This window comes from Triturus cristatus, chromosome 2_2 (genome assembly GCF_964204655.1).
Source record: "Triturus cristatus chromosome 2_2, aTriCri1.1, whole genome shotgun sequence".
NCBI lineage: Eukaryota > Metazoa > Chordata > Amphibia > Caudata > Salamandridae > Triturus > Triturus cristatus.
This window is the reverse complement of record NC_140582.1, coordinates 702,051,197-702,067,660: the sequence shown is the minus strand read 5'-3', so window position 1 is coordinate 702,067,660 and position 16,464 is coordinate 702,051,197. Positions and strand designations below refer to the sequence as shown.

Here is a 16,464-nt window from a genome sequence, read left to right as displayed (position 1 = left end):
GTATTATGAGGTGCTGGGCTTGAGAGATTTTGTTGTGCTGGTGTGTGAGATATGTTTTGTTTTTGAGGATTAGTGAAAGGAGGTGATGTATCTGTTTTTTAAGATGGATTTGTTTGTAAAGTATTGTTTGCGAGTGGAAGTTGTAAGGTACAGGAGGTGGTGATGCGTTTGTGAGCAGAGTGTAAGTTGTGTGTAAGAGGGGATCAAGTAGAGTTAACAGCATTTTGTCTTAGGCTTGTTTGCTGCAAGAGGTAATATGTGTGGTGTAGTAGAGTATAAGTGTTGTGCGGTTGTGCTATTGTGGTACAAAGAACAGGAGGGTGTTGGTCGGAGAAATGATGGAAAGCTGTCTGTTAGGAGTAATTAGAGCAGGGAATGTGTGTATGGATGGGATATACTTAAATATCTTGCGGATTTGGGCTATGTTAGTCATGTGTGAATTGGTTAGTGGTGTAGGATATAGTTGCGTACTGTTTGTAGGTAATGATGGGAATATATGGTAGCTGGGATAAAAGGTTATATATGTGTGGTTTGTGGGGTTTTGTAGTGGGGTGTGGGGACACTGAATTTTGTATATGGTTAGTTTGTAGTAAAAGAGTAGAGTACATGTGCTGTGGGTGTGTTACTCTGGTTGTGGATGTGAATGGGGTAGGATGGGTGCTGGTGTTTATGAAATTGGGCAGCATTTCTGGCCATAGTCCTGACCAGTTTCGAACAGGCTCAAACAGGCAATTGCCCTTGTCCTCTCCGTCCTTGGCTGAGACGCCACAGCTGAGATGCCCTGAACCATGGCCTTATATATCCCTAGTAATCAGGTGACCCCCTTCGGCCAATGAGAACCCTAGGTCCAACCCTAGCTAGTCACAACACTAACCCTAAGCCGTAGAACCAATAGAACACCATCCTCTTACAGCCAATCAAAGCCCCAGTCTTAGCAGCCAATCAGGCAGGAAACCCTAAGCCCTACGTCCAATAGAAACCAAACCGCAACCCTAATCCTAACCCTAGTCCCAGCAGCCACTCATGCTGGAAACACTAAACCCTACGTCCCATACAAAGCACAGACCCAGGAACCAATCTGAAACCATAAACCTATTCTCCAAACCGAGAACCAATCAGTACTCTCAAATACCCAACCAATGAGAACACTAACCCATATCCAATAGAAAAACCAGATGCAACCACCAATCAGTCCTCATATGTAACATCCAATAGCAGCCTATATAATGCCCCTGCAACCACAAGCACTGTTTGCTGGCCAGGGAGTTGGAAGATGCTCCTCAATTCAGAATCTCCTAGGAGACAGACAGGCTCAATCCACATTTTGGAGTTCTACAGGCAAGGGCCTAAGAAACTTTGCCCTCTTACAATACTGTTTGTACATACCTTAACTCACTCTCCTAGCCAACAAAAACAAGTGTACAATCCCTAAGAAACACAGGTTAAACAGCTAACAGCAGATTACTGCTGTCTCAGAGCTAGGCCTGGGCGGTAAATTCCGTTCCGCTCGCGGAATTTGGGTAATTTCCCGTTCCGCGTCGAACGTGGAATTGCCCAAAATTCTGCGTTCCGCGGCTTTGCAGAATTTTTTTGCTTGTTCACGTTCCCAAAATGCGTGTTCGTGAGATATTTCCCCTCGAGCAAGCAAACAGCGCTCGCGAACAGAAAAAAAGCATCATGAACAAGCAATTCTGCGTGTTGGCGGAATTTGTGCATGTTCGCAGAGATTTTTTACCGTTTTGCGGAGCTTTGCGTAGCGCGACTATGCAAATTCCGCCCACCCCTATTCAGAGCACCCTCTGTTCACTCTCTGATGTAGAAAATATCGCTGTTGCTAAGGGGTAAAGGGTAATCTGGTTTCACTCACTTGCTAACACAAAATGGGAGCTGGGGGTGGATTGCTTAACACACAGCTCTGAGCACAGAGCAAAGCAGAAATGAGGAGGAAAAACAGGTAGTCATGGGTAGTGTGAAAAAACTGATTTTGGACTGCAAATCCCACAATTCAACAGGTAAAATGAAACAGTAACGGGCAAGTAAAAAACACATTTCTAAACAAAACAAGTGAAAAATTATGCAATCACGGGCCGGTTAAAAAGTTCATTTTTTAAACTGTAACAACCACAAGCAAACAAGTGAAAATGATGCAATCACGGGTAGAGGGAAATCGCTTTTCAAATTTCAGGAAAGAGACAACACTAGTCTGCCTTACCACCTCCTGGTCCTTGGTTCACTGCAATCTTGGGCACAGGGAAACTGTAGCTCACAAAATGAAGGTGAATGTTTTGGGGTTCACGCAACAACCCCTTAAGGGGCCTGGGCAGGTGAGAGAGGAGGGCTTGAGGTTGCTTGGGAGCTAGCATGAAAACGTTAGCCAGGGCCCACAGTCCTACTGTTTATGATTCTCTTATCAGTCCTATCTCCTTCCTAAGATTTGCCCAGGCCCCTTCCTTGTGACCTCTCACTGAATCAGAGAGCACCATTTGAAGTGTACAGAGGAAGCCTGGCTCTTCCCTCTCCAGTGTGTGCCCCACTCAGCTTACAGAAATGCAGCAGTACACAAATCTGTCTGGGGGATTTCTGTACCTCATCTCCTTGTTTCACCAAGCAGGTCTCGGTCTCTCAAATGGAACCCGGGCCTTCCATGAATTGTACTACTCACAGGCCCACATACATCAAGAACAAGTATTCACAATGCACGCACTGCACAGCACTACATCCTTTATATATTGTAGCACTCATAAACACACATCTATCCAGCATTCACCGTGCCTGCAGTGCCCAGCATCGCCTTATACCTTTATTGTTCCCTTCCCAGACAAACATACACCCAGCACAGATAAACCACTTCTGCACCTCACAGCACTTTATATCAAACCAATGTAGGCCAAGTGTGGCTTAAACACACAGCAGCGGAATATAAAAAATAAGTAAGCCTGTAGGCCTTACTCCAGTGACACAAGTTAAACAAGCATTTGCAATGCAATAGGTCTCGCATTTATACGAGTTTGAGCTATTGGCATTGTAAATGACAGTGCCTTTTATTTATGTTTTAAAAAAACCAAACTTAAATAAAAAGCATTGTCATTTACAATGCCAATAGCTCAAACTCGTATAAATGCGAGACCTATTGCATTGCAAATGCTTGTTTTTATACCTTGCGCAATAATTTTACTTTAAGTTTCGGTTTCTATTCTCCGTTGCCAATCTGGGTAATAACGCTTTCTAGTTTGGGATGTTTCAAACGTGCTGGGTCCATACGCACAACGTGTTCATGCAGATGCATAACTCAGCCTCCAATTTAACGTGTGTTGTTAATAAAAACGTTGTGGCGCTGTGTGGTGTCCTGTGGCATGTTCACTAATGTGATACAACAGTGCGCCCTGAGCATCACATTAACAATGGGATAATCTGACGCGTGACACAAAAAGTAGCTGAAAGCGGGCACACATTGTTCATGCTTCATTAGGCATGCCCTGTGCCTGAGAGTGCTGCGTTACAGGCAGCATTTTTTTACCTCCTCCATCTCATGCTAACGTCGCCGATAAAAGTACAGACAGCAGCAGAATGTTCTCTGGGTCGTCTCTCAGGTGAGCATTGAGAACTCCTCGTCCTTAAGCGCGGAGTGCTTTTGAGGATAACGCAATTTAAGAACTTTAATTTAACAAGGAGCTTTCGATTCTTAGTTTAGACAAAGTTCCCGTTTGAGAGTTCTGGACACAAAACTGGCGTGAAGTTCTGAGGCATTGGGTGTGGGCGGCCTGATGAGACGTTCGAGGGCGCCACATGTGGTAGCAGGGCTCTGTGTTTTGTTAATTGTAATGGCGGATTTAAGGGGGAAGAAAAGTGAGTTTTCTCTGCATGCATAATAAACAGGCCAATGAGCGTCTGTTGGCTGCTGACGGGGGTGTGTGTGGGGGGGGTGGAGGGGTGGTGTTTTGTAGCTGAGAGGAAGGGGTCACATCAAAGCGGCCGTGCGTCCCGGGAAAGTGAAAGCAAACGAGTGCTTTCAGGCCTCCAAATGGTGCGCGCGCCAAGCCGACGCACATGCACTGTATTTGGAGGCCTGAAAAGCCACTGTTTGCACTTCCAAAACTCGCTTACTATAAGTCTCGCCAGAGCAGCGCTAAAGCGCTGTCTCAGGCGAGACCTAAAAGGACCTTTTCATTCCTACTGATCACCACACGGTATGCTTCCACCACTGCGCTCTTGATGCTTAACTACTGGTGAAGGCAGTAGCCTTTAACCACTATGAGGGTAGCGATCTGAGGACACCTGCTGGTCCAACAAGAATGCAATCCGTGGGACAGGCCTATGTCATGGCACACACACACCGGCGTAACGAAAGCTGAGGGGGTCCCCGGCAAGGTACACGGAGGGAGCCCATTCTGGATTTAAACCGGAGCGCTAAGGCCCGAGTACTGGGCGGAGGGAGCCCCCTGCAGCTCGGGGCCCCCCCGCACTGCAGGGGATGCGGGGGCCTGTGTTACGCCCCTGCACACACACATTATCTGTGTTTGCTTATGACAACAAAAATCAGCTTTAGGGATCCAGACATCATTATATTAGGTCACTCAGGGCAAGGATGCATTTCCATTACCATGCAGAAGATGTTTTCGAACCAACAGAGATTATTTGAATAAGGATCTCATGATTCACTTTTTGTGAAGTTTCACAATTTGTTGTCTTATATTTTTTCATAAGTGTGTCTGCTTCCCGTTGGTTTATTGCAAGTTCTCCCTCAAAATTCTCAGTTTAGGAGTTTGGTTTGAATGGATTCTTGGGAACTGAAACCTGGCTCTGGAGCATTCACTGGCTGATCACTATGCTACAGCTCACAATAAACACTGCACTTTCAAATTCCATTCCATTGAACAAGTAGACCCAACCATCAAATATGGAGCTATAGAACTAAAAATAAAGAAGGGAAATTAAATTGATTTGAACGAGTGACAGCGTGGACAAGTTAGTCAACAAAGATGCTAATTTGCATAACTACTTGCTTTAATAAACAAGCATTTGCAATGCAATAGGTCTTGCATTTGCCTGAACTTGAGCTATTGGCATTGTAAATGACAATGCCTTTTATTTATGGGTTTTGAAAACCTGCAAACTGTGCGTAAACACTCACTTTGCACTTATAGTCCTTGCATACAAGAAGCAAGGCTGGCAGTAACTGCGCCTCTTTTACTGAATTAACAATAAGGATTAAATCAAGCTAATGAGATAGTTCATGTTCAATACATGGTGCATTTGAAGCAATACCGGTGGGTGAAAAGTATTTTTTTTCTATTATTTTTTATGATCTTCCTGTGCTTTATCAATCCATTTTCTCTTTGAGATATACACTAGGGTCAAGCAATGTCATTCATTGTGATGTTATCAGAATCAAGTTCATGAAGCATCACTACCTGTGATTTATTTATTTATTTTATGTGACTTATATAGCGCCTGAATCACCCCAAAAGGGATATCTCTGCGCTGAGACTGCTTGTGGCCCTACCAAGGAGGATTTAGATCAGTGCAGTTTTCAGACGTTTTCTGAAAGCCAAGAAGTTTGTACATTGGCGCATCTGTATGGGGAGTTGATTCCAGTAGCGGGGGTCCAGATGGGAGAATGCTTTGCCCCCGTGCATGCCAGTTTAACACGGGGAATGTGAAGGAGTGCTTGGTGGGATGACCTCAAGGGCCTGGCCGGTGTATATCTGGTCAACTTTTGGGCTAGATGCCTGGGGCCCATATTGTGTAGTGATTTGTGCACCATGCAGCAAATTTTAAACTTAATTCTCTTTTTTATTGGGAACCAGTGAAGTTTACGGAGAGGCGGAGCAGAAGGGGTTCTGGGAGGGGCATTGCTCACCAGACGAGCAGCGGTGTTCTTGACTAGTTGCAGTTTATTTAAGGATTTTTCTGTGGCAGAAATCAGCAGGGCATTGCAATTATCCAGGCGGCTGATGATCAGTGCCTGGATTAAGGTTGTTTGAGTAACTAATGGTAGTAAGGGGAAAACCTTTCGAAGGATGCCAAGAGTGTGAAAGCATGTCCTGGCTGTGATGTTGATATGCTCCTCTAACGTTTGGTCCTGATCGACTCGCACTCCTAGGTTTTTCACTACCTGCTTTGGGGAAGGGGCTGATCCTAATTCCTCTGGCCACCAATTGGGGGACCATCTCAATTTAGCTTCTCCGAATAACATAATCTCGGATTTTTCGGTGTTCAGTTGAAGGAAATTGTCCCTCATCCACTGAGCGATGCCTTTCATTCCTTTCGAGAAGGTGTCTTGAATGTGCGGGTCTGATTTGTCAAAGGAAATTAGAAGTTGCGTGTCATCGGCGTAAGAGATAGGCATGAAGCCTTGTTTACACAGTAGCCCTGCCAAGGGGGTGACGTAGATATTAAATAACGTGGGGCTCAAACAAGAGCCCTACGGAACTCCCTTGGTAACTAATGGTGGTCTGGGAGCAGTAGGGGCCAAGGTTGAGTGTTTGTGTTCTGTTAGTTAAGAAGTCAGTTAGCCAGTTCAAGGCTTTACCCTGGATGCCTATATCCTTAAGACGTCTGAGCAGGACCTGGTGGGAGATGGTGTAGAAGGAAGCGGACAAGTCAAGCAACACCAAGAGCACTGCCCGACTTTTGTCCGCTGCTATTCGGATGTTATCAGTAACTTCCACCAGTGTTGACCCTGTGCTGTGTTTTGGGCGAAAACCAGATTGTGATCGGTCAAGGCGATTGGCGGATTCGGCGAACTCAGATAGGTGTTTATTTATATGCTTTCTAAACGTTTGCTGTACAGGGGAAGCAGAGAGATGGGGCGGAAGTTGGTGATATCTTCTGGTGGGGCATTTGGGTTTTTCCTTATGGGGATAACCTGTGCTGCTTTCCACTCAGTGGGGAGGACACCTTCCTCCATGGAGCTGTTGAGAATTGAACAGATTGGCGCCGCAAGAGTTTTGGATAAAATGGCAGAGGTCTTGGCAGGTAGGGGATCTAGTGGGGACCCAGATTTGACTGTTCCTAGGAGATTGTCTACTTCTGTAGTAGTGAGAGCTGGGAAGGTTTCCAGGGTAAGCGCATCATTTATGGTGGGGGGAAGATCTGAGTGAAGGTCAGAATGGCGAGCAGAAATGGAGGTAATTTTTTGGTATATATTTTCTATTTTCTGAGAGAGGTGGTTCGCGATATTGTCACAGAGAATTTGAGATGGGGTCTCTTTGGTATTGCATGCTCTTGGGTTGGTAAATGATTTTAATATCTGGAACAGTGTGTGGGGATAGTTTTCTGCTTTATCGATCTGTAGTGCAATGTGTGATTTGCAAGCCGTTTTCAAGTTTTTGTGGTAAGCAGCTAGTGCACTTTTGAATCGATTTTTATCTAGCGGGTTTTGAGAAAGGCACCAGAGACGTTCTCAGTTTTTTACAGTGGCTTTTTTCAGTTCTAAGGGTGGGGGGGGGTACCATGGGGTGTGTATGCGTTTGTTGGAGTTCCATTGGGGTTTTAATGGGGGTAAATGGTCTATGGTGGATAGCAGACTAGTGGTCAGAGAAGAAAATCGTTTCTCTATGCTGTCTGATTCAAAGTAATGAGGGGGGTGAAAGCTTCCTGGAAGTTTATAGGTGTTTTTTTATGCCATTGTCTGTATTTCCTAGTAGAGCTAGTTTTAGGGCCAATATGGCCATGTTGGCCGCTGATAGTGAAATTGATCATAGAGTGGTCTGACCATTCCAAGGGGCTGGTGGCTTTGTAGATAATATTAGGAGAGTTGGTTAGAATTAGGTCTAACATATGTCCGGCCTGATGGGTAGGGTCTTTATTTATTTTACTTAAATTAAGCGTGGTGAGGTCAGTCAATAGTGTTACAGCTTCTTTGTTTTCGGGATTTTCTCCATGCACATTTAAGTCTCCCAATAGTAAGAAATTCTTGGTTGAAATCACATGGGGTGAGATTAGTTCCAATAGTTGAGAAGAAAAGTTGAATAGGGGTCCAGGAGGTCTGTATACCAGGCCACCCTTCCAGCAGAGTTGGGGGTGTATTTCTGCTCTGAAAATTAGCATCTCCATGGTGTCACTGCATAGTTAGTCAATGATGGAGGTTTTGATAGGGTCTTTGTATATAATTGCTAATCCTCCTCCTGTTTTGAGGGGTATGTCTTGTCTCTGAATGTGGTAGCCCTCCGGAATTGCGATGGCGATATCAGGGTTGGAATGGGGCTTGGTCCATGTTTCGGTCAGAAACCCAATGTGGGGAAGGGTGGAAGATAACAAATCCCAGATGTTTATTGAATGTTTGGGTAGGGATCGGACATTAGCCAGGAAGCAATTCCACTCTCTATTGTTTTGATGGACGTGATGCAGGGGCTCTTTCTGTATCCTGTTGACCTGTAGTGGACTGGTGTCTTGGTGGGGCGAGGCAGAGTGGATTGCCTTGAGTGGGGGCCCTGCATATGCTGCACATTGGAATCTACAATTCCTGCAGGAGAAAGGTCCTTCTGCAATTCTTGAAGGGGAACATGTTCTAATGGGGGTGTATAGGGGTGGTGACTGTCTCTGATACACGTAAGTTCTCTGTTGGAGTATTTCTTAAGAGTGATTGTTTTATGGTACGATTCAGGGTCAAAGATCATAAAATCAAAATATGTTACTTCCGGTGATGTCATTGATGTCAAATGATGTGTGATGCCACTTCCATTACCCAAAGCATTTTGGTGAATCGGCATCCATGGTGTCTTACAGCCAATGTGGGATGGCATTATAATTAGGTATTCTGCCTTTTTAAACTTTCATTTTATAGTATCTAAAGAGTTTTCTTCCCACCCAATAAGGACTTTAATTTAAAATGCATCTGTCTAGCAAAATAACCCATCACTATTCATACATATATAATGGCTATAATATAATTCATAATAGACAAAAAACATGTTGTATTACAAATTTAAAATAAGTGATGAAAAAGTATGGTAGGTAACATTTATTTAAATTGGCCATTAATAAACGACAACACTATTATGATGAAGCCACACAATAAAGTCATTAAAACGTTAACATATGATTAATCTGAAATGTTCATGAAATGGAATCTTCCTACTTGTAAACAGTCACCGAACATGGGTAATGTAATACTGTCAAGCAACATTTTGTATCTAAACTTTTCACTTCTGTGTTTCAAAACACCCTATTAAAGGGAGACTAAAAAAGGGAAAAAAACATTTGCAAAAATAGGTGCACGGCATGTACAACCAATTAGTAATCAAACAGCCTACAGGAAAACATAAAAATGCATCAGGCACTTACCCTTTTAACTCTTAAGCTGCGCCGTTCTGAAGCATTTCTCACAAACGGACACTTTTTTCCCAACGTGGAGCTGTCACTGTCACTCCGATTTAACTGTACAAATAGAAAAAAGGGAAAAGAAAATTTAGGTATGAATTCAATGTAACATACATAATGGTTTACACGTTGTCAACAAAAGTTCTGAGCTTAGCATCTTCAAGGTTTACTGCACCAGGGAAACATGTCAGAGGTGCTCATTGACTTCCGCTCCGGTAGAGCAGTTGTCTTTGTTCTTTAACGGCTGACAGTTAGTACTTAACCTGTTTTTGAAGGCCATATATGACACAGTTGAACACATGTATTTTATTGTTTAAACCTTACGCCAAAAAATAAAAAATTTCTGTGGACATGGATTCCTTGGAAGCGATGTATTATATAAGAAATACGCTTTGTGATGTGTAACTAAAAGGTGTTCTTCCAACTAACTTCTTTAAAAAGGCAACACAGTTATTATTTTTAGGTCTCGCCTCAAGACATGCTGTATCGAGAACATTGGCTTGAAGCACCTCATATGTTTTCTATTTGCTCCTGTTAATGCCCTTTGTAAATGGCTGCTAGTGATTGGTGAATATGGGTAAATTGTTCCACCTTTTCCTATTTCAGACCCTCTCAGCAGACTGCCCCTGTTACATGTGTTCTTCCTTTTTTTATTTCTGTGTTGTTTAATTGCATTCTTCTGAGATGAAGTGAGTCTTGGATGCTCGGCTGCTGGAGATGCAGGGAGGGTTTGAAACAGTGTACAGTAGTACCACAAACAGAAAACAGAAAAAAAAACAGAGGCAGGCCAATATTTCCAAATATATGTTGGAAGTATTGCAGCAAGTTTTATTGTTATTGCTACTGATTTCAATTGAATGTTATTTTTCGTAGTTAAGTACATCATGTAATCAAGTCTAAAAAAAAAGCATTTTATTTTCGCCTGAAACACAGTAAACAGGCGCACTTGCTCAACTGTACATGTTACAGTCGGATGGGCGGTCGTGCAGTCTAGGTGAACAGTCATGAATGTAGAATGTTTTATTCTTGATTCCCTACCCTCCAACATATTATTTGATTGCACGTTTCCCTCTTGCCTTGTCTGTGCTAGAATGTCCCTATTTGACATGTTATTAGAGAGGGGGTGGGTGGGGAGAAGGCTGTGAAGGTCTGTGGGAAAAAGACCTTTAAAGGGCCCCCGGTCGATTCATTCACAACCAGCTTGGTAAACAGTTTAACAGCAGCACTGTTGTTTGGACACACTATTTCTCAAATAAGTTCTCTTCACTGGGAAAACAGTAAGCGTTGAGACCTGGCTTTCCACTTTCACATCACCCTGAAATATGACTTGGCACTATTTGATGTCCAGGTTTACTGTTGCATACGATCGAAAAGCTGCTGTCAAATGTGTGGACCCATCTGTCTGCCCCCTGGCCCCTTTTTCCAAGACTGTTTGCTGTTCAATCCCTTTATAGTGTTTGTTCAAGGTGCTGTCCACTTTCTGACACAGAAGAGAAATAATCAATAATAAAGATAAATATTTTTTTAATACATAAGCCCACCCAATGGGGAGATCTTTGTTCCTGGAAGAAAAAAAATGTCAATTTTATTTCAAATTTGCTTTTGCCAGATTAAAAAAAATGCATTAATTCATTCAAAATGATGCTATTTTTATAGGGACATGGGGTAAATGCAATGCTAAACTTTGCAATAGATATGAACCATCTATATGCATTTAGTTGTTTCGTAAATGCGGGTGAATGTGCACACTTGTCTGTTAAATGGTATCAACCCTGGGGCATTGTAAAGGAACTTACTAGACTGTTTAAAGACAGCCAGTTCATAGCTTGGTGTCTGTATGGCCAGAGCTCTAACACACCTGAATAGTGCTATACTTGCAAAGCCACCTCCAATAAACTCGCTACACCTCACCACGCACTGGATTTCCTTGTTCAGGGTGAGATCTGGGGAGATTTCAAACACCCACTGTCGCTTCCCACAGCCATGCCGGAAGGGAATGTCGCTGGGACTGAAAAAGCCCAGGAGCCGTGGTACTTTCCTTTGCCAGAGAGTGGTTTAACTTTTTATCCTCTGTGTCTGTGAACTTTCTGGACTTCACGGCGCGGTACATGGAGCAACGTTTTGGTATTACACGACTTGTTTGGGTTCATTCTGTCGACCTTTGGAGGATGAATTTGCTAGTCCTGCCTTTGAAGCAGTATCTTGCAAACTACGCACATACCCCCGTACCAGGCCCCAAAACACTGCACTACCTTATAGCTTTGGATTGAGTGTATGGCTGCAATGTGTACACAGTACCTGCACTTCGAATTAGAGTCGTTCAATAAATGTACCAGCAAAGAAGTTCTTCAAATAGTGACAGAAAGATAAATTTACGCGTTACAGGGGATTTGGAAAAGTTCACGTGGGCGAAGCCAATGCTAACAGTCTGTAAATAGTTAGTAGCATATGGGACCTTGTTTGCCAACCTGCAGAAGCCACAATGTTATCCAGCTTCAACAATTTCTTGAGCTTCTGCCTGGTGAGCGCCCCAGTACAGTGTTATGAGTGTTAGTGACTAGGCCCAGTACAGTGTTACCAAAGCCTCGGGCTAGGCTTGGTACAGTGTTACCAAAGTCTCAGGGGCTAGGCTCAGTACAGTGTTAATGAACAGGCCGAATACAGTTTCACCACAGTGTCAGGGGCTAGGCCAGGTGTAGTGTTACCACAGTGTTAATGGACAGACCCAGTACAGAGTTACTACATTGTTAGTGGACAGGCCCAGTACAGTGTTGCCACAGTGGTAATGGATAGGCCCAGTAAAGTGTTATCACAGTGATAATGGATAGGTCCAATACAGTGTTATAACAATATTAATGGAAATACCCAGTATGGTGCTACCACATTGTTAATGGATAGGCCCAGTACAGTGTTACCACAGTGTTCATGAACAGGCAGAGTACAGTTCTACCATAGTCTCTGGGGCTCGGCTCAGTACAGTTTTACCACCATGTTAATAGACAAGCTCAGTACCCACAGTGTTAGTGGCTAGGCCCAGGACAGTGTTACCACAATGTTAGTGGACAGGCCCAGTACAGTGTTACCACAGTGTTAGTAGCTACGCGGAGTACAGTGTTAGTGACCGGGCCTAGTGCAGTCTTACTAAGGTGCTAATGAGCATGCATGCATGCACAGTCGTACTACAGTGTCAGGGGCTAGGCTCAGAACAGTGTTACAACAGTATTGATAGACTGGCCCATTACAGTGTTATCACATTGGTAGGGGACAGGTCCAGTACAGTGTTACCACAATGTTAATGGATAGGCCCATTACAGTGTTACCACAGTGTTGATGGACAGGCCCAGTACAGTGCTACAACAGTGTTAATGGACACGTCCAGCACAGTGTTACCACATTGTTAGTGGACAAGCCCTGTATTGTGTTTCCACAGTGTGAGTGAACAGTCCTATTGTTGATGCCATTTGAATTAATTATAATAATAGCTGCATTGGTGTAATGCTTATTACTGCCCTCGTATCAAGGCGCTGTAGGGAGTGTGTAACAGCTGTTATCCAACTTACTTGGTACCCATCTTTCAACCTTGGGCGCAGTTATTTGAACCTGTGACCTGCAGGTTGTACACACACATCCGCTGAATGCACTGAATACAATGTGCTATCCGGCCATGTAAAGCTATGAATCTTAGTCATCGTGTCGGGGCAATCCACACTTAAATAAAAGAACCAGCCCACTCCTTTTGCTTTCCTAGGTTCATAACAGGTGCCAGAGGTGGTTACATCCTGCGAGACTGTGAAGTCTTGCTTCCTGTTCAAAGGTCACAGATGAATTTCTGTCCAATTGGATAACATTGACAATTTAGTGGAGGCCAACCAATCTGTTTCTGAGGCATCGCAATCGTCAGCACTTAAGGTGTGTATGTGTATTAGGTGCCCTCCTGTTGCAGGTAGGGTGTGTTCCATGCCAGAAGTCCATATTTTCAGCGGAGCCTAAAGAGAGACAACCTGTGATTAGTTACATTATTTCATGTTGCCTTTCTGCTGCTTTCCGCACCAGGTACATCGTGTTTCTGGTAGCTGCATGCACGGGCAAGCTGCATACACCTCAGTACGCTTTGTGTTTTGTGGTGGTGAGGTTTTTGGGTGGGTCATAAATGTTAAATGCTTCATTTTTGGAACGCGCTTCACACTGTTGTTCGGAGAATTTCAATTAGTTCACACTTGTAGGTTTTATTTTGTCAATAAATATATTTATATTCTAATATTTGTTTTTTACCCATTTTGGCAATTCTGAGAACTGAGTGAGGCACAGAGAGACATATTTCTAATACATTAGCCAATACTGTAGATTAGAGCCCAGGGCTGGTGCTAGTCAGTAATGACAGGAAGATGTCTGTAGACAGCAAGAAAGTGTCTGAGGGTTCTTGAGGCCTGCTACAAGGTTTATGGGCCTGACTGAGGAGAGTGCATACTCAGATAGCTGAAACATTATGTTGATCCGAATTGCATTATGTGCACTTCCCTGGTGCCATTTTGTGACCCCATGCAGCGCAAACTCTGTGCGCCTTTGTTGGGGCAAACACTCTTCCCAATAAATGCACAAGTTTCAGTTCATGGAGTGTGTTCGCTGTTTCACCTGTATGTTTTTCTACTTGCCTCCATTGGCACACACAACTTGTAAACATGGCAGTGCCAGTGTTCTTACAGAGTTCTTGGCGGCAGTTCACAGGTTGAGATGGCTGTCGCGTAGCGCTGTGCAACATCGTTGCTGTGTGAGTGGTGGCTTCGGTTTGCAGGTGCAACGTTTGTGATCACACATATAGGATTGACTCGGTAGTGAACCTCTGACAAATACTTCTGGGTGCGCACAGTGGCAGTTGCATCATTGTTAGCATCTTGTGGGCAGTGTGCCTGTGAATAGAGGTTCTAGTTGGTGTGTGTATACTGTGGGTGTTTTGGATGGGAGGATGTTTACTCACTTTTTATTTGTGGCTGTGTAGAGTTTTGTGATTGAAGATTTTTCTCTTTGTTGCCCAAACCTTGTTTTCTCTCTTTTTTTCTTTTTATAAATGAAAGCTCTCTTTGACATAAACAGCAAAACGCCTACAGCCCTGAGGCCGGCTGCACTCACACTTAAGGCACGTCTCATTACAGCATATCCTACATCCCGGAGACAGGTTAACTCTGTGCTCCAAAATTACAATGCCAGTCGTTTCAAAAACATTATTTCGTTGTATGTCAGTACTATAATATGATTCACAAAAAGGAACACAAAGTTTTCTTGTTTTAACAAAAAAAAGGGAACCGAAACCACACACTCCCTCCAACACACAATGAGATGTTTGGCCAGACGTTAGCCTACAGGACACTAATTTTATACCGTACCGCAGTTATTAAATTCTAGTTCAGAAGCCAATACAGTCCAGATCCCCCCAGTCAGCCCCGCTACACGCAATCCATGTCCACTCTCCACTCCAGCCCCACTGTCTGCATATACACAGCCAAATCCTTTGTCTGTAGAACCCATCCTGCTCTCCAAAAATTACCAACACCTCAGGTCATGGGATTGCTAGTTCCTGCCTCGTCTTCCGTCCCAGTCTCCGTCGCTATGCCCCCTCCCCCTCCTCTTAGATATGCAGTGTATAGTCCACAGAAGTTCTTTGGCCTGCACTGTGGCGGGAGGAGTTCACTAAAGTTTTCAGATTGCGTGCAGCAGTAGAGAACGTCCCGCGACCATTGAGTCACCATGGGTAGGGGTCCTCTCAGCCAGCACATTGCTACCCTACGCTTCGCCATCAGAAGTCCTAAGTCTACCAGTCTGCGTGCAGCTTTCGGTAGTTTTCTAGAATATCCCAGCAGCGCCACCACCGGGTCAGGGGGGAGCTCCAACTCCGCAACAGCACCTATCTCCCGGAATATGTCTTCCCAGAATTTATAGACACCAGGGCAACTCCACGCTAAGTGAATAAAGTCCGCCGTCGGGCAGCGACATCTTTCACAAGCCGCGTCCTCACGTAGGCCATACCTGTGCAACCTCTCTGGTGTATAGTAAACTCTATTAATGTATTTAAAGTGTATCAGTCTGTGTTTGCCATGCAGAGATATTCGCCTCGTGTTGGCACAACAATACGACCACATGGCATCATCAATTGTGATTTCCAAGTCTCTCTGCCAGGCCAGTCTGGCTTTGGTGTACTGATTGGCTCTGTGGGACATCGCCAATTTATATAAATTGGAAATTAGCTTACGGGGAGATTTAGTTTTGATGAGGTATGTTAGATTTGGGACCTCAGGGGGCTCGTCCAAGTCATCCCCAAGGAGTTGCCACAGCGCTCCACTCACCCTATGGAACTGAAAGCGATGTAGTACAGTGGGAGCTTCCGCAGTATCCGCCACTGCATCCCATGATTTGGCAACACCGTCTAAAAACAGTTCCCCTACTTTGTGGATGGCCAGCGCTCGGAGGGCTCACACTACCCCTTTATCTCTGCAGGGGGACAACCACACCACCCAGTCCGGGGAATATAATAGAGCCCCGGCTGTCTGCTGCAATATGCAGTTCCGGGCATGCCTAGTCGAATTGAAGGAGTCCAGAATCCCCATTCTGCGGTCGACCGGCTCAAAGATAACAGCCAGGAGGGGGAGAGGGTCGGCAAACAACATCTCAAGCTTGAGATATGGTATAGTGTCCGCACCATGAATCCAGCTATGTGCCTGCGCCCCCTGCACCACCCTATAATACAGCTCTAGGTCTGGTGCACCCAACCCTCCTAGATGGTAAGGCAAAGTAAGCACTTGCCATTTAACATGAGCCTGTTTGCCCGCCCATGCTAGCCGCACTAGGGATTTATTGAGCCTGGTAAAAAAGGAACACGGCAGCACTACCGGAACATTAGTAAAAAAAGAAAATCTAGGTAGCACCACCATTTTCATGATACATATCCTACCGATCAGCGACAGGGGGAGCCCAATCCAAGTTTCTACATCATCCTCTAGTTTATCAACCGCCCTCCCATAATTCTCTCTGAGGACCGTTTTAGAGTCCGTATGTAACCTTATCCCAAGATATCGGACGGGATCATCTGACCACTGCAACTGATATTCCATCTCAAATGGGGAAGTGGACGTGGTGAGCGGAAAAGCA

At 44.4% G+C, this 16,464-nt stretch overlaps 1 protein-coding gene across 1 annotated transcript in view; it reads right to left on the bottom strand.

Moving 5' to 3' along the window:
* The window catches only part of WWC2 (WW and C2 domain containing 2), an 851,690-nt gene that overhangs the window by 106,852 nt on the left and 728,374 nt on the right, over positions 1-16,464 (bottom strand). Inside the window, exon 20 of the mRNA XM_085641882.1 lies at positions 9,289-9,381. Within this exon, the coding sequence (XP_085498008.1) occupies positions 9,289-9,381 (93 nt within the window). The remainder of the gene's footprint in view (positions 1-9,288; positions 9,382-16,464) is intronic.